The 17813-nt window shown below is 56.4% G+C and overlaps 2 protein-coding genes across 4 annotated transcripts in view; both read left to right on the forward strand.

The window, feature by feature from the left end:
* The window catches only part of LOC105106732 (uncharacterized), a 105013-nt gene extending 95756 nt beyond the window's left edge, over positions 1 to 9257 (forward strand). The window contains exons 12-14 of one of the 3 annotated variants that reach the window (XR_010378139.1): positions 2242 to 2502; positions 5935 to 6063; positions 9076 to 9215. Coding sequence is in view for 2 of the 3 variants with exons in the window: in XM_064480195.1 (XP_064336265.1) it covers positions 5935 to 6063; positions 9076 to 9148 (202 nt within the window). In the remaining variant the exon portion in view is untranslated. Of the gene's footprint in view, positions 1 to 2241; positions 2503 to 5934; positions 6064 to 9075 lie in introns of those variants that run through there. The other 2 variants (XM_064480195.1, XM_064480197.1) reach the window with 2 other exon arrangements.
* Positions 9258 to 9329: 72 nt separating this feature from the next.
* Positions 9330 to 17813, forward strand: part of LOC116151640 (adhesion G protein-coupled receptor B1-like) — a 28643-nt gene continuing 20159 nt past the window's right edge. The window contains exon 1 of the mRNA XM_064480198.1: positions 9330 to 9900. Within this exon, the coding sequence (XP_064336268.1) occupies positions 9330 to 9785 (456 nt within the window). The 3' untranslated portion in view covers positions 9786 to 9900. The remainder of the gene's footprint in view (positions 9901 to 17813) is intronic.

A 17813-nucleotide genomic window follows, 5' to 3' on the forward strand; every position in this document is an offset into this window, starting at 1 on the left:
TAAGATAAATTACAAGGGATTGAATTTTATATTCTTTAAAACTTTACGGATTACTAGGACAAAACAAGAATTTTAAACAATCTACAAAGCGTTGTATTCCTATTCACACCATTCACCGTGATATATTATGAATGGATATAAGATTTAAATGTAGAAAAACAAAGATATAAAACGTTGGAAGGAAATAGTGATGAATTCCCCTGTAAACTTGTCAGAAGGAAGGCTTTCTAACGCTAACTCACAACACAGAAGCCATAAAAGAAAAAATAGGTTAAATACAATTTTTTTCTAAAAAAAGCATGCTGTAGTAAGTGAAAAAGGACAAACCACAAGTCCCAGGGAAGATCAATAAGGGGCTAATGTTCCTAACACCCAGGAAGAATCCGACTACCTAATGGATCAACGTGCACAGCCCCCTAACAGTGTTTGTTTTCTGTACCGATGAGGAAGCATCTCTGTATTGTAGGTAGTGTCTTTTTGTGCAAACCAAGAAAAAGTAAGAATCTAAACAAATTGTAGAAGTGACTAAACCTGTCTACTCATGGTGGGGGCTGGACAGAGGGTGGTGGGGTGCCCTGTGTATCTGCTCGTGGTTTTTTTATTTTGAAACCACGGGAGTGTATTACCTGTTTACAAATGTAAAAGGAAAAAAGGAACCGCTACTTGTGTGGTCAAGAGACCCAGGCCCACGGAAATCCCCCGGGACCCTCTGGTTGGGGGAAGTGCTGAGGAGTCCTGAGCCAGCTGGTGCCACTGGAGCCAAAGCACAGGGCTGTGAAGATCAGGTTTTGAACTTCACCTGGGGCCTGTTTTGTCCTTCTACAGGACGGCTTTTCATTTTGCACCTGGAGCAGGAAGTCAGATGGGTTCCCCCTGCTTCTGGCTCTGGGCCACTGGTCCCCTTGGCCTCCTGGCTTTCCCCAGAAGGGCTGAGACCCAGGACAGAGGCCTCAGCTGACAAGTGGGTGTGGAAGGGACCAGAAAAGGGACAGAGTGCCAGGTGTCCGGGCAGCAGAACAATGGAATCCCCCTGGTGTCCCTGGGACTGTGCATTGGGTCTGGTGCCCCTGACAGTGGTGCCTTTGAGCACAGGTCGCTGGCAGGGAAGAAAAGTGGGCAGGGGGCTCCAGATGAGGGGAGCCGTGTAGCAACTTGGGGCAAGGACGTAGATGCCAAAGCTGGGCCTGTCCAACAGGGAGCTCAGGAGGGACTCAGCTGCTGCTTTGGGAGGTGGCAGGAGGTGGGGGTAGGGGGTACCCCGACCCCAGGTCCTGGAGCACCCCTCGCCTCCCTTCCTATTTGGGTCCCACCCAGTGCCCCTCACTCCATCCTGCCCTGGCCTACCTGTGCCCCACATACACCCCGATGCTTCCCTCCCCATTGCCCAACCTCGAGCCTCCCTGCCTGCCTTGGACCATCCCCAGCACCCTCATCCTCTAGTGGCCTCCGTGCACCTGGGGCTCCACCCTGCTTCCCTGCTGGGGACTGGCCTTGGATATGTGCATCTCCTGGCAAGCTCTGGAGCCCTGAAGTGCCTGAAGTAACCATAAGTTAAGGAAAAGAATAGTAAGTTGAATGATAAAGAAAATTTCTATAATTTTATTCACTGAATAATGTTTTTACGTTTAGATATAAAATATGTATATCTGTGTGCATATTCATGAATATATCGTGGGTATTTATGTAATAAAATTACCTATTAACATTTTATTTCTTTAAAGAATTGAAGCATTGTGGCAAAATGTTAGCATTTAAAAATCTTTCTTTCAAGAAATCAAATATACAAATGCTTGACGTTTCCTTTTCACCTTTCCTTTATCCCATTCCCTTCCGTCCATCCAAAGAGGTAATTGTTATCCTGAAGTCAGTGTTGCTTTATTTTACTTTCCCAACTTTTTTTTTCCCCAGTCTCGCGGCCTGGCGAGGGTGGGGCTCCGGCGAAGGGATGAGGGGCGGGTTCCCCTCCCGGTCTCAGAAAAGCTCCCAAAATGGCAGCGGCGTGGCCACCCTGCCGCTGCCTCAGGCGGCCCACGAACCACCCACAGCGCCCGCACCAAGAAGTACCCGGCGCTCGCGACTGGCTGAGCCGGACCAGCGCCCCTGGGCGGGGCCGGCCCCCACGCGGCGGCCACGGGTCCCGCCCCGCTGGTGCGCATGCGCGCAGTCCCCGCAGGAAAGCGTTCGCGCCCGCCCGCGCCCGGCCTCCGTCTCGCGCCTCGGCTCCCTCCTGTTTCCGCGCAGGCTTGTCGGCTCAGCGAGACAGTAAGAGCTGCGGTTGGCAGGGGGCTGTGTGGACCCAAGTCGGCTGCGGTGGCGCTGGCCTGTGGAAAATGCCACCAGGCGGCGCTTAGGTTCGTAGCTCAAGTGACGGCCGTTTCCCGCCCCGCCACCCCTGAACCCCTGCGACCGCAGGGGAAGAACCCGCCCACGCAGGGAGTACCGCACCGAGACGCTTCGGCGGGAGCGATGTCGACGGCCGGCTGTGCCGGGTGCGCCCCTGAGGTGAGTGCGGGCGGCGGCGGCGGCGGCGGCGGCGGCGGCCGGGCGCGGGGCGCGGGAAGGAGGGGGATGCGGCGGCTGCTGCCCCGGGTCTCCGCGGGGGAGGGAGCCCGCGCGGGCCTTGGCGAGGCGGGGCGGGCGCCGGCCGTGTGGGCGCCGGGGGCACGGCTGTGGGCGCGGTGAGCACCCTGGAGCCCTTGTCGCTCCCCACCCCTCCCGCGGCCCGAAAATTGTGTCCCCGCCGCTCGGGCGCTCCGGCGACGGGCGCGGAGGCCTCTGTGGCGCTCGGGCCGCCGCCGAGCCCGCCCCGCGCCCGGACTCTCGGAGTCGCCCGCGCCCTGCGGGGCCGGAGCGGGCTGGTGCCAGTGCCTCCCGCCGCCCCCGAGCTGATCTGACTAGTTTATAATTTTGAAAAACTCCCATTCTCACAAGGTAGGTTCTTTTTTCCATTAGAGGAAATTATAATTCTCCTTTGACAATTTTCTTTTCTGGTAGTTTCTTCGACGTGACGAAGGGATGATTTTATTCCTTGGAAAGGCTAAGCCAACCAAATGCATACTGACATTTAGGTCCAAAGCCAAAAAGAAATCAGTTTCTTCCTAGCACCGATTATGCTGTGGACATGAAAAGCATAAAAGTAGCAAACACAGGCACCCTTCTTTACAGATCTTTAGGGTGCTTAGTGGCTTGTTTGGCTAGCATAGGAGTTACCGAGAAATAGGAAAGACATCGCCTAATGTGTTCTGAAAGGTGGCTTTTCGTACAACTGTGTACTCTATCCTTCAAATTCTTTCAGGTTGCTTTTGTGGAATATAAAATTGAGTGTGTAAATATATGTATGTGTAATATGTATTTTGTAGCAAATAAGTATATATATGTTGAATGGAACATGTGTATGTTCCATTCAATATATCATAGTAATTAATGACCATGGAGAAAATTAGTTTTCCCAAATAAAGATAGCCTAAAAATAGCTTTCTTTCTGGAATAAATAAAACAAGATTTTCATCCTCAGTATCTTTCCTTTACTTTTGAAAATATTTAACCTTATTTACACCACTAAGTGCTGATTGATTGATGATTACAAGATCTTACCAGCAATGATAAAGATAGGTATCAGAAAGTCTAATTGCCTTGTATTCATTCTAGGTTAGACCATTTGGTCTTTTTACAGTTTATCAGTTCCAAGGGTGTTTTCTAAAAAGTAGTAAATTGGCTTTCTGAATGACGTATTGTGCTTGAGTATCCTGAGGGTGAAACGAACATTTATTAACCGTTTTCCCATGGCAAGAATGTCCTGTAGGCGTTGCGTTGGACAAATTAGTGGAATTTCAGCTTTTCTTTATCTAGTGTTTTATCTCCTGAGATTTGAGGGACTTTAACATGTCTTTCTTGGCTCAACAACTGACGGGTGCATAGTCCAGCCATGTTTTTTGTCCCTTTAACTATGGAATTGTTGCTGTTTAAAAAAAATTTCACACACTCTTCCCGAATATATCACACCAATACCTCATTTTTTTCATGATGAATAAAAATAGTATATTGCAGGACTTGTGAACAGTAAATACTGTGACGTGCTAACAAACTTATTTAGTGAAACTGATGTCTTACTGCCCCCCACTGAAATTCCGTGTGTGCTGTGTTCTACCTCTTTAGTTTTAAACTTTGCAGTCGTTATCAATGTATGTAAAGTTCCTACGCTCAGAAAAGTGCACATATTCATCCATTTTTAGGGTTAGACATTTAGCCAGCCACTGAAAGGAACATCAAACTAACAAATACAATCATTTACCACAGGAATTTGGTTTTGTTGAATGGTGTATGAGCATACTAGCGTAACTCCTGATAGTGCAAAGCACCGTAGGAACCAGCTTCTAACAGGGTGAACTGCTCGTGCATTATCAAAGAACAGCCAACTTGAGCTGGAATGGTCAGGGACAGCTTTGTGACATTTCTGTGAGAGTAGAACCCAAATGGCCACCTAGTTTGTGGGTCTGTAGAGACCAAGGGGAGTTGAGAATCGTACTTAGAAACATGAGTGTGTCTTGTTCAGGAAAGTGAAGCATTTGACCTAGCTCAAGGAAAGGAGCTACACAGGGAAATAGTGAAAACTGATGACTAGGACAGGCTGCATTGTGGAGGCTCTTAAAAAAGAAATTTTCCTGAAAAAAAAAATCTAAAGATCCATGGAAACTCAGTGAAGGTTTTTGAGTAGGTGAGTGAAAGAGTAAAATCTATGACTTAAGATAAATTGAGAGCAGTGTTGACTAATATGTGTTCCCAGGATCATCCATCAACAGAGTTTCTTCAAAAGAATCTCCCAGGTCAAATCAATGGAGAAAGTACTGGGTTTCTTTACTCTGATTCTTCCCTAAGACATCAGTATGTTAATGTGCATTTTGATGTCCAAAAGGAAAATACAGCATTTCTCAAACCTATTTGACCATGGAACCCTTTCTAGGAAAATAAGGCATGGATCACGAATTCCATATACTTGGGCCAGTCTGTCTACAAACTGATATCTGTAAGATGGCTACTGGTCTATAATTTTAAATAACTCACTTGATTTAGAGCTTAATTCTTTGTTCCCAAATCGGTTGCAATGCAAGGTCTCTCCATTTTCTCCATGAGTGTGTCTGTGCTTTGGAGTCTTCTACTGCCAGGGAGTTAGGAGGTGGTGGGATGTGGAATGACGCTCCCCTGGCCCTCCGTGTCATCTGTGTAGACTGGGCACCTGCTGAGCTGTCCTAGTTGCTGTCTGGTCCAGGGGAGCCGGCCTGCACAAGTGTTACTGAGACCTGTCTGATCAAATCCAGTGACTTTATTCCTCGCCTACCATTCTCAGATTGATGGAATCGTTTCCCTGATCTGTTCCATGCTGAGGTGCAGGAAGTTCTGTGTGGCTCTACCAGGCTAGGTCTCAGAGATGCGAGTTAGCTGTTCTGTGAGGGCTTCCTGATTCCTCTTGTTTTCTATGCAGGAAATGGTGCCCATGTCCTGTACACCTCATTGCTCTGGGCTTTCCCCATGAGATTCCCACCTAAATCTTTCTGCCATGAATTGTTCTTGTTTCCTACAAAACTGAGTGTTGAAACCTCATAGGCAACAAACAGCTCTGTTATTCCTCATACTCGTCTGTAACTTCTGTTCTCTGAGGAAATGATGTGTCTCTTAAGACAGCTTAAGACAGGGAGAAAGATAGAGGCAAGAAATATGTGGGTAAGAAATCAATGATTATTTCAAAGATACCCCCTACCAAGCTTCTTAATACCCTATGGAAAATGCTGGTCTAAAGAACGGAGGGTTAACATCTCAAGAAGAGTAGGTGTGTGGTAGGAATGCTATCTCAAGTCTTGAGTATCGTGTGTGGTCGATGAGAGTCGTAACCCTCAGTAAGTGACGAATAACTCATTGTCTTTGTGGTCCTTCGTGCAGTCCTCCCCTACATGGACTCATGAAAAGCGTCTTGCTGTTGGGAACTCTTCCTCCACCGTATGAAGAGGGCCGGGCTAGCTTGCCGAAGAGATGGGGATCCATCTCGAGCCAGCGCCAAGCAGCAGACACGTGAGTCAGCCCCAGCCGAGCCGCCCCCTGACTGCAGGTGCAGCAGTGACCTTAGTTGAGACACAGACTGCCCCGATGCGCCTCCACCAAGGGGTTAACATGGGCCATAAGCAGATAAAGTGGTTCTAACCCATTTGTATTAAATGAATATAAACATGGAGAATAGAGGAGGAAGAAAAGTGAAACAATATGTGAGGAATAAAGGTAGAAAAGAGGAAGGGTCAAAGGTGATCATGGCCATTTTTGTTCTTCAGGGACTTTGAGAATCGTGGACAGGCATGTGCGTAGACCCGTGGTCGATGGACGCTTGGCCTCGTACTGTCCTTGTGCGTTTCTGTAAATGACTGCCACTTTCATTCGCGCTGATTCCAGGCGCTGTCCTGTTGTCACTGATGAATTCAAAAACAGTTATCTTAGTAAAGCACATTCTCAGGTACTAGACTCAACTAAATTCCTGATTAAATAGGTTTTCCTAAAGATTTCCTGAAAGTAGTGAGATAAATGTCATAAAACCAAAAAACGTCAAAACTGCAAAGGGACTGGGAGAGGCTGATAGCTCAGTGGTTCAGCGCGTACTTACTGCCCATGAGGTCCTGGGTTCAAGCCCCAGTACCTCCATTAACATGAAAAACAAACAAGCATACAAACAAACCTAATTACCTGCCCCACCAAATTCAAAGATTCCAGACAGGAGGGCTGTGGTGTGGGCTGTCAGGGACTGGAATGAGGAGGGGAGAGTGTGGGCCCAGCCTGGACCATCTCAGACTGTACAGGCCCCTCGGGGGGGGGGGTGCTGGCTTTTGAAATAGCCTTGACCCCTGGTCAGTGGGGACAGGACAGAGTGAAGCAGCTGTCACGTAGGGTGGTGGTGAGGGAGGCACTGGACTGTGATTAGACTTTCTACTGAGGTTCTCCAGGACATCCAAGAGGGTCTGTTCCGGGGCTGGGGACCTGGGTTGGGTGCTGGTGACTGCATTAGGTCCCAAGTTGGGTGCAGGGGAGGGCGTGCTGCAGCTGGCGCTGAGGCTCAGGTGAGATTTCAGGTCCCACTGCCACCCTGCAGGGTGGGCTCCTTGCCAGGTGTGAGATTCGTTGTGGGACCTTGGCCCCAGTCTCTGTCCCCAACTGTTGATTAGGAGGCCAGGGCAGGTAGCTCTGCCCACCACCAAGACTGTCCCCAGAGTGGTCCAGAGGCAGGGCTGGAGAACGGGCTTCCCAGTGATAGGGGTCAGGTGCAAGTGTGCCCAGTGCTGCTCAGAGGGGCAGCATGAGGAATTTGCAAGTTGCCTCCTCAGAGAACATGAACATTTGCCACTGAAGAGCCCCCACAGGGCCGCCCCCGGTGACCCATCATCCCCAACCAGCCTTTCTCCCCCTGGGGTCCCCTCCTGCCCCATCTCTGGGTAAGCCAGCAGGTATAGCTCTTACGCTTATGTTGAGTGCATGAAGCCTAACTCCCACCTTACAGATGGGGGCACTGAGGCTGGGAGGTGAGGGACGGGCCCGAGTCCATGGAGCCATGAGAGGGGCAGCCCAAGTCCAGCTGTCCTGGCCTGGTTGGTGGTTGGCCCAGAGCCGGAGGCCGGCCACACCCAGCTCTTGTCGTGCCTACAGACCTGTTAGGATGGACGCCAGGAGGGGACTGCAGAGCAGTGACCGACCTTATGTCGCTGGCCAGCTAGGCCCAGGCAGCAAGAAGCAAGGAGTCCCTGTGGGCAGGAGGCCAGTGTGTGCATGGTCCAGAGCGCAGCGGTGCCAACACTAGGAGGCCGGGCCAGCTCTGGGGCACAGACTGCAGTGTCCCTCCTCCGCCTACTGGCCTCGCTGCTGTGTGGGGTAATGGACGGGCAGGGGCTTTGGGAAGGGTAGGAAAACTGAGGCTTGGAGGCAGAAGGAACTTCACAGGATTCACGTGGGAACAAGTCCAGAAAAGGCGGTGCTGGCTTCCTGAGGCCAGGACAGCTGGGCTGCGTCCCCGCTCACCTGGACCAGGAGCTGCCCCCCTGCCCTGGGTGTGAGTAGGTGTCACACAGCCGGCACCCTCTCCTGGAGCAGGGCAGGTGACCCCAGGGTCACGAGTTTTGGGTCAATCTTTGGGGTTTGGTGTGGGTACTCCACCTTCCTTACTGTGACTTCGCCTGAGCCTCCGTTTCCTCACCATGAAATGGCGGAAGGGCAACCTTGCCGACCTGACCAAGGCAGGATGCAGGAGTCAGTCCAGGCAGAAGCCTGGACCCAGTGGCTGCAGGAGAATCTGGGTGGGGGATAAAGGAGGAAGGGAGCTTTCTGGCATGAGTGCAGACGGGAGGCTGATGTGGGCACCTGTGTGGCCCTGTGACAGGGAGCAGGGTAGGGGGGCGCCAAGAGGAGGCAGTTGGATGTCACAGCCAGAGACCGGGGTCTGACGCTACCTTCATCCCCCAAAGAATAGGTCATTTTTTTATGTGAGTAGGCAGAGATGGGAGGGGAGTTTGCACCCACATGGGCTGAGGGTCAGTTAGCGGGGCTGCAGGGAGGCTGTGGGATGGCTGGAATGAGCTTTCTCCTCTGCTCCCCTGTGCTGCATCCCCTCTGGCTGGGTTTACAGATCCTTCCTTGAAAGATGGGGTTGGGGAGGGGTGAGGTCAGAGAGGCCACAGAGGCCCAGAATGGGAGTGACCCCCATGGTCACCACGAGGCTTGCAGGCAGGCCCAGAGCAGAGGGGCCGTGCCAGTCTGTCCATCCAGATGAGCACATCCGAGGCCCATGTGGACTGTGGCCCTGGCCTGGGCTGCCCACTACTGTCACCCAGGCCTAGGTGGGAAAGGACATGCCCGGGCAGCTGACTTCCTGCCCCTCCCGCCCCTGCAGGTGAACACATTGGCAGGTGACAGGTGCATAGTGCAAGTTCATGAGAGCAGGGCCCAGGGCCTGTGTCAGGGCCCCAAGCTCGGGGTAGCACTGCCCTCAGCATACTCGAGTCCCAACCTCCCCACGGGGTTCACAGTCCCCTCTTCTGCTTCCTCTTCCAGGTGCTGCTGGCAGCCCCAGGCTGGCATCCAGGCCCCGGATGTTAGGAGCCACTGCTGCTCCTTGGTCACCTGAAGCCCTCTCTTCTTCCTGCCTCCGCTCAGCGCTCTGCAACCTGGCCCGAGCCCAGCCTGGCCCTACTCACTACCGGACCCTGGCATGTCAAGGCCTGGCCCACGCCTGCCTGCTCAGCCCGTGGAACTCTGGCGGCCCCACCAGCTAGGACGAGGGGCCAGGACGCTGCCCCGGGCGCACTATGGGTTTTCCATCCGCTGTTGCTGCTGCTGCTTGGGCCCCAGCCAAGTGTGGCTTCGGAGATGGATGTGCGTCCTTTGGTGGGCCGTGCCCCATGCTGGTGCAGGGCAAGTTCTTCGGGTACTTCTCGGCAGCCTCTGAGTTCTCCGCCAACGCCTTGCGCTCCTCCTGGACTCTGTGCAATGTGGGCCCGTGCCGCTGCAAGCTCTGCATGAAGGTGGCCAAGGTGCCCACCTGCAGCAGGCCCGCCCATGTCCGCGTCTACCAGTTGGAATCCTTCCTGGAGTCCACACCCAGCTACCTGGGCCTGGAGAGCTGTGATGAGGTGCTGAAGTTGTGCAATTCCTCACGTCCCCTAGCCTTCCTGCAGGCCAGCAGGCAGTTCCAGCAGATCGAGAGACAGCTGCCACCGGACAATGACACCAGGCCCCAGGGTGAGGCCCTCCCACCTCAGTGACAACTTCTCCGGGGAGCACCTGGTCATGGGTAACCACAACCCCAGTGATGTCGCTGGCGGCCCTGAGAACTGCCTCACCAGCCTGACCCAGGACCGGGGCGGGGATGCGCTCCAGGTGAGTGACCGTTGGGGACAGGCCCAAGGGGCAGCCCCTTGGGCAGAGGGCAGTGGGGAGAGGGTCTCTTCAGGCCTGCCCTGGCCACCCATCCCTGAGGGCTCCCTCGGGGAAGCCGGTTGCACTGTGAGAATAGGGACCTGCCTGGGGTGCCTGCCTGTGGCCCCAGGGCTAGGCATGGTGCAGCACACTGGGAGGTGCTTGCTGAGTGTTCAGGGCAGGATGGGTCTGGTTTCTCCCAGGATGAGGGATCTTTTCGTTTCCGGCTGGGGGAAGGCCCCTCCTCTTCTGCAGGTAGGACGATTCTGACGGGCCAGCAGGCTGCTGTGGCCTGTGGCCAGGGTCTTCAGGGGCCTCCTGGGACATGGGGGCAAAATGAGGAGAGTGGGCTGTTGGGATGTGTGGTCAGGAGATGCAGTTTGGGGGTTGCATGTGTTGTGGCCGCACAACTCCTCATCCTACGTACGGGTAGTTCCCCAGCTCCTGGGAGGTGTTCTGCTCCAGGGATGAGGGGCAGTGAAGAGGCACAAGGAAAGTCCCTTGTGTCCTGGTGCTGTCTTCCGGGTCGGGGGAGGGAGGAGGCACTAACACCCAGACACAAGAAGCAGGCGTTAGGTGCGGGGTGAGGGGGTCCCTGGTGTCGGGACTGCGTGTCATGCGGAGTTGGGCTGATTTGGTCAGGGACCTGTTTTTAAGATTCTGGAAGAGGTGCAGGCAAGCCTTGTGGCTGTCAGAGGGAAAGGCGGGTGTCCCAGTGTGCTGGGCGGGTCCCAGCAAGGAGGGGCTGGGGCACAGTCCACCTTCTTAGCAGTTTGGTTTTCTTGGTGAGCGGGGCACCTGTGCAGGAGGGCATGATCAGTGGACTGGGACCCCGGTTGGGCCTCCATGGCAGCAGGACAGGTAGGAAGAGCTGCAGACACTTGGAGGGGAGCCCCCCTTTGCAGGAAGCCCAGGATGTTGCGAGAGGCTGGGGCCTTAGCCAGGGCAGGGAGGGCAGCAGGGACCAGTCTGGGCTGGGCTTTCCTGCCAGCAGGTCATCACGGGAGCAGGTGATGTGGTCCTGAGCCAGTGGCAGTCATGGATGCCACAGAATAGCACCTGTAGAGGCACAGAATAGCCTAAGTGGGGCTAGAGAGGAGGCTGGTTATCCTGGACCTGTTTCTATTCATGGCCCCCGTCCGAGTACCCCAGATTAGAAACGTGTTGAAGCTGCGAGGTGCTGGAGAGGATCAGGAGAGGAGGGAAGAGGTGGCCAGACCCCCCGGGAAGAGGGTGCAGGTGTGGCATCCAGGACACATCAGAAAATCCCGATCTTGCACCCATGTTTCAGGGCCCCCAGCGCTGGGGTGGGAGGCCTGAGTGCAGATCTTCAGGCTGGGCAAGGTGGTGGTCACTGCCACCTTGGCTGGGGCAGCTTTCCTCCTTCCTTCAGGGTGGAGTGTGCACAAGGGGTGTGTGTGCGTGTGTTCAGTGCATGGTGCACGTGTGTGCACATGGTCACGCCTGCCCCCTTCCAGCATGTCAGCATGTGTGTGTGTGCATTGCGTTCTTCTGTGCATGTGTGTGAGCGTGGGAGGTACTCGCATCCACCGTGTGGGAGTGCGTGTGTAGGCCGATTTCAGCAGTTGTGACAAAGCGCGTGTTGAGGCTGTGTGGCAGGGCTGGGGCCCTTGAGGGAAGACGGCTCACAGGGCCAGTGGGCTGGGGCTGCCGTGATGTGAAGCAGGGAGCTTGGCTGCAGGACAGGACACGGTCACCCAGCCCAGAGGCAGCTCAAACCCCCATGCGCGTGCCCCGGACTCCAAAGGCCTTGATGCTCTGAGACCTTGGGAGTAAAGATCTTGGTGGTGGTGACAGCAGCCGCGTCTGAGTGTCTCTTTGTGCAGGAAGCACCACCTGTCAACCAGTTTACTCCTCCCAGCAGCCCGGGGATGTCTCCTTAGCGAGGCGCCACCAGCACGGGGCCTTTGCACAGGCTGTCCCCGGGGCTGGCACACCCACAGGGCCCCTCCCTCAGCTTGTCGTGCCCTGGCCGCCCTGACCCTCTGACCATGCTGCTTCAAGTGGCAGCAGCCCCAGCCGCACTCTCACTGCACCCTGTCTCTTTCTCTTCCCACATGGCGTCGCCTGTGAACACTGGGTAATTCCTTTTTTACTTATTCTTTGTCCTGCCATGATGTAGTCCCCAACAGGGCAGAGGAGTTTGCCCTGCTGGCTGATGAAACCCGGCACACAGGAGGCCCTGGATTAATACCTACGTAGTGGAATGAGGCAAAGGGAGGTTAAGGCAGCAGCCAGGGTAACACAGCTTGTAGGGGGAAGACAGTGGGCAGAGCCAGCTCTTGTCACCTGGTGGTGCCGCCTGTGGTGTCTCCTGCACTGTGCTCTACTGGGAGGGGGAGTGTGTGTGTACGCATGTGTGTCAGGGTGCGGTGGCATGCAGACCAGAGAGGTCCAGCAGTCATTCAGAAGACACACACAGCTGAGCCAGGCAGGTGCTTGTCCCAGATTTTGCCGGCCAAGCCTGTGCCAGGGAACTTTGCCTCTCACAGTGGTTAGGGGAGGCTGGTTCACCTGTGTCCCTCCATCCATAGCCCAGCTAGGAGTCAGCAGGAGGCCCAGGCCAACACGTGGGCCGTTTTCAGCTCTGCCCTCGCCTGGCCTGTCCAAATGCCACATGGCCACATCAGGCATCTGGCTGGGAAGTGTTTCTTGGGCCAGAGCAACTGTCCTCTGTCGTCCACCTCTGTCCCCGCTTGGCGGTACCTGTGCAGCTGGCCTCCCGCTCCCCCGGCCTCTCAGTTCCGTGTCCCTCTCCCTCTTATGGTAGTCTTTTGTGCATTTTCCTACCCCTGGCCAGATGGGCCAAGTCAGGACCCATGGGTGCTGGGGTGGGTGGGACTGGGGACTTGGTGGGGGAATTAAGAGAGCCGTCCTGTCCCCTGTGGTCCTCATTTGGACATCCATGCAAGGGGCTGAGGAGGAACTCCCATGCCCCAGGACAAGCCCTAACTTCAGAGGCCCTGGAGCACACCCTGAATGCCTGGGCAGCAGGCCTGGTGGGCGAGGGCAGGGCAGGAATGGACTGGGGCTGACCCACTGCCTCTGCTGCCCCACCTACTGGGCTGGGGAGAGCTCTGCCCAGGGAGCAGGGAGGCCCAGCAGGATGCGGGCCTCTCCCAGGGCCCTCATCCCAGCCCACAGGGGCCATCGAGGCCACAGCCTCCAGGCTGGGGTGCCAAGGTGGGATGGATGCTGGGAGCCCCCTCACCATGTACCCTCTCTCCTGGCTGACCAAGGCTGCCTGGCCACCATTAGTTGGCTCTGTTAATCCAGTAATGAGACATAAACGAGGCTTCCAGACAGAGGGGGCATTGAGCCAGGGAAGAATGGCTGCTTCCTTCTGGGCCTGGAGGGGCAGCCCACCCCCCAGCCTTGCCCACTCCTCTCCTTCCCCCTTATAGCCCACCCAGCCCAGGAGCTCTGTGGCCACCCAGCAAAGGGGGTCCTGAGAGCCTCTGCCCAGCACTGTGGGCCCCAGGAGTCCTTATGGACAGTCCCCCATTGTGGATGCATTAGTCTGAATAACATTTGTCAGGTGTCGGCTGTGAGTGGGACACTCATTAAAGATATAAAAGTGATAACAGAAATAGAAGCCACGACTCGCTAAGTGTCCCTCCGTGATGGGAGCACGGCCAAGGTCAGGGGTCAGTCTGTTTCTTGGATCAGGGCTCCATACGTGATGCGGAGCAGCCACCAGTAGTTGAGTGTCCCTCTGTGGTGGAAGCCTGGCCAAGGTTGGGGGGTGGTTTGTGACCAGGATCAGGGCTTGCGTGTTACTGGGGCCAGGCACCCTGTGTCCAGGATCAGAAGTCAGCCTGTGATGAAGATCAAGGCTCAGTGTGTGACCAGGTTCATGTCTAGGCTTGGGGGTAGTCTGTGCTCTGAGCCGGTGGCCCCCTGCCAGGCCTCTCCTGATCTGACCCCTCCTCTCCACCGCCTCCTCCCACCACATCCTCAGCACCTGGGGCACCACGGTAACCAGCCCTGAAATAATGGGTATTTTTGCAGCTGAGGCCTAACCTGAGTCTATCCTGAAAGACTGAGCTCTGCAGCAGTTGCCATGGGAACCAAGGGGCATCCTCTCTCTCCCACCCACTGCCAGTTTCCCCGTCACTCAGGCTTCCACCTGACACCTGGGCTGGGGCAGCAAAGGGGGATGGGCAGGACGTGCCCACCCTGGCCCTGCTTCCAGTCCTGTCTCCTGGACCCCAGGCCTCTGTCCCTTTGTCTCAGCATGATGGGGTGGGATGGCTCAGCAGGGGAAACCACTGAGGTCTAGAGTGCCAAGCAGGGGGCCCTGTGGTCGGCTTTGGCAGGCAGCCTTAGTCTGGGGGCCAGCGAGCGGAGCACTTGGAATCTGATCCTGGGTTTGATCCCAGCTCCTCTCCTTGTCAGCCTAGGGGGTAACTTGGCCTCTCTGTCTGCATCTGCCAAATGGGCGTGGTCACAGAGCTGTTGCGGTCACCCGAGCGAAGTGGCAGTGATGAAGGCCCAATGTCTGGGTAGCCTCGGCCGTCATACCTTCAGAGCCCTCACCTGCCCTGTCCCGAGCGCATGGAGGCAGTCCTGGGGGTCCCCGACTTCCCTCAGGCCTGGTCTGCTCCCTTTCTCCTGCACCCCGGCCCCCAGGGTTCTTCCACGACATTCCGAGTTCAGAGTGAACTCCTATTTGTGCAATATCCTTGAGAGCCTGGCTTTACCTGTCTTCTGAGACTTGGGCCTCCACACCGTCTCCAGGGCAGACCCTCCTGGCTGTCTGGACCACCCCTTTTTGAGCCTCAGTTGTCTCTGCTGTACGTGAAGTGAACATTTGGTTCCCGGGTGGACTGAGACTCAAGGCTTCTGTGTACTGAGGTGACCAGCACAGAGCAGGCGCAGGGGGGAGTCAGGACTCCTTGCCCAGGATGCTCCCCAGAGAACCAACCTTGGAGGGAGCAACTTTCTTTGAAGACTAGGGGGCCCAGTCCCACTTGGCCCTCCTCAGTAGGGGAAACGGCATCTCTTCACGTGGACAGGCTCGCGTCTTTTCACCTGAACAATGAGAGCAGAGAGGCCTCCCTTGTGGGATCACAAGGCATTGCGCCCAGACCCAGGATGTGGCTCAGAGCCAGCCCCTCGGCCCCCCAGCCCCCAGAGTCAGGGTCCATGCAGAGCTCAGCCCTGCCCCTGCCCTGTGGCCCTCCCTGTGCCTCTGCTGCACAGCTGGGAGCTCAGGGATCAAGCACAGTCCACGCCCACCCCAGTAAGGTTGGAGCCACCCCTCCTACCCGTCCCTTGTTTGGCAGAGGGGCTCTGCCTCTGGGTTCAGGGGAAAGTGGGGCCCGTGGGAGGGTGGGCTCTGTGAGAGGAAAGTTTCTGCGAGGGTGTGGGGGGTGTGGAATTCTCAGTTGCTACATAACTCAGCAGGGAGAAGGAGCCCCACCTTCCAAATAGGGGAAGTTAGGGGTGTCCCTTCCTAGTCTCCAGTTCATTCATCAGGCCCCCCTTGATGGTCAGTTCCCAGCGCAGGCACGGGGACTGCTGGGAGGGGATTCTGCACCTCTCCAGCCGCCCTCCTCAGAACAGAGTGCCTGGACACTGAGCCTGCTGGCCATCCAAGTGGGTTCCCTGGGATCAGCTCTGATCCCAGCAACGTGCCCACACCGGTCACCTCCTACCATTTCAGGCATCAGTCCGTCCTCAGATGAGGGGTGCGAGGCCAGGGTGGGATGTACTTGACGGGCCCATGGCGGTGGGTGGTGGGCCACCACGTGACCCTGTCCCTTTGGCTCCAGAGCCCACCCTCTGGGATCTACACAGTCCTCAGTCTCACCCCTGGAGGTGGGGTCTGCTCCCCGGAACCACAGAGAAGCTGGGCTCCAAGTGGCACCGAAGACCCTCTTGCCAGGCCAGGTGTGACCTGCCATCAGGCAGCTCAGCTCCCCTGCTCCAGCCCTGGCCGAGTAGGTGGTGTGGTAGTGGCCCAGATCTAGTGTGGGTCCCAGAGCTGGGCCTTGGCAGTGCCATCTCCTTGGTTCCTGGTACATGGGTACCATGTCAGCACATGCTGGGTGCCTGGCCCGGCCTGAGCCTGGCCCACAGTAGGTGCTTCGTGAGGCTCTGTGCCCTTGTTGAGTTTGCCCCGACCCTGCTTTGCTGGGAGGTCAGGGGCCTCAGGGTGACCTTGAGAGTAAATAGGATGGTGGCATCAGGGTCCCTCGCAGACGGAGTGATCTGGGAACCTTAAGTGTGGCCTTTGGACTGAAAGCCTGGGTGAAGCAGCCTCTTCCCGAGCCCATCGGCGTAGCCTGGAGTGCTGGCCCCAGATGTGAGGCCTCTCCATTTCTCACTCCTCAATGGCTCCCCAGTATTTAGAGGTTGTCCCTCATCGTGTTCTTGGTGGCACTGGGGCTACTAAGGGGCTCAGGCCTTTGGGGGCCTGAGGTCATGACTGCTGGGGGGTCAGGGCCAGGATGGAGAAGACCTAGGAGAGGGCTAAAGGAGGGTGGCCAGAGGGGCCTGGAGGCCCTCAGCAGCCAGTCTCTGCTGGGTGTGGGGGAGGCTCAGCCTGGTGCTCCGCCAGCAGCTGCAGCAGCTTGACCACGCCTGCTGTCCCTGGAGGGCGCGGGGGAAAGAGCTCACAGGTCATGGCTGGGGCAGGAGCGGGATGAGGAGGAGACTGATGCTCAGAGGAAACTGGACCGAGGACCACGGGGAGAGGGCAGCGGGGCGTGAGGACCTGTGCCCAGGAAAGCGTGCCCGAGCACCATGCTTGACCCCATCACCCCATCACCCCATCACCCTGTTGTGTAAGGCAGTGCTGGATGGCCGGGGGTGTCTTTCATTCATTCGTTCATTCACTCATTCATTCACTCTTTAGACCTAGCTGGGGCTCCAGCTCTGTTTCCAGCCCCCACACTGGGGACCTGGATGCAAAGCCGGTGGAGACCCTGGCCCAGCTGCCTGTAGACACAGCTGGAGGGCCTCAAGCCTCCAGGGGGAAGTGGGGTGGGCACCGGACCCCAACTTCCCTGGCATCTCTGTCCCTCCCTGCCCAGCCTCTGCATCACAGCCCACTGCTAATCCTGTCTCGGCCCACACTTGCCTCCTGACCGCCGGGCTGCTGTGTCCCAGTTCCGTGTGTGGGAGGGGTCCTCCCTGAAAGACAAGTTGGAGCCCATGCTCCGCCGGCTGCTCCCTGGGCCGGCAGCAGTGCACGTGGGTGTGCAACGGGCCTTGGTACAGGGGCGCCGAGTGCCAGGGCCACTGGGTGGAAACTCGAGACTGCTTCCTGCAGCAGTGCCCAGGTCAGGGCCGCGCCGAGGGACCTGTGGGTGGCGTCCTGGTGGGCATGGACCATAAGGGAGGGGCGAGACTGCGTGGCATCTCATTGTGGGACCTTGCAGTGTCCCTGGGGATGCCGGGGGCAGTGGGGTGATGGTGAGGGGACGAGTGCGTGTGAGGCATTTGTTTTATCCTGTATCAAGCTGGGCTTGGCTTCTACTCTCTGGGTCTCAGTATTTTTCTTCTCGTGGCTTCCTGCCCTTTCATCCCTGTGTCTGCATCCCTGTGGCTCCAGTACCTGCATCCTCCTTGTCCTCTATGCGTGGCGGCATCCCACAGTGGATGGGAAGTGGCACTCTGGGCGTCAGGGAGCAGATGCAGTGTCACATGTGGTGGTGGCACACAGTAGGGGGAGCGTGCCTGCTTGGGGCCCTTCTTTGGGAGCAGAGCCAGCGCCCCCAAGATGAGCACCAGCAATGCAGCACCCGGCAGTGTCCCGGTGAGGGTCCCCCCACCCCATAGCTGGACTCTGGGGAGGGGCATCCTGAGAGACTGGGTGGGCTTGGGGCTCAGCTCTCCTGGGAAAT

Source organism: Camelus dromedarius, chromosome 27, assembly GCF_036321535.1.
Source record: "Camelus dromedarius isolate mCamDro1 chromosome 27, mCamDro1.pat, whole genome shotgun sequence".
Classification (NCBI taxonomy): Eukaryota; Metazoa; Chordata; class Mammalia; order Artiodactyla; family Camelidae; genus Camelus; species Camelus dromedarius.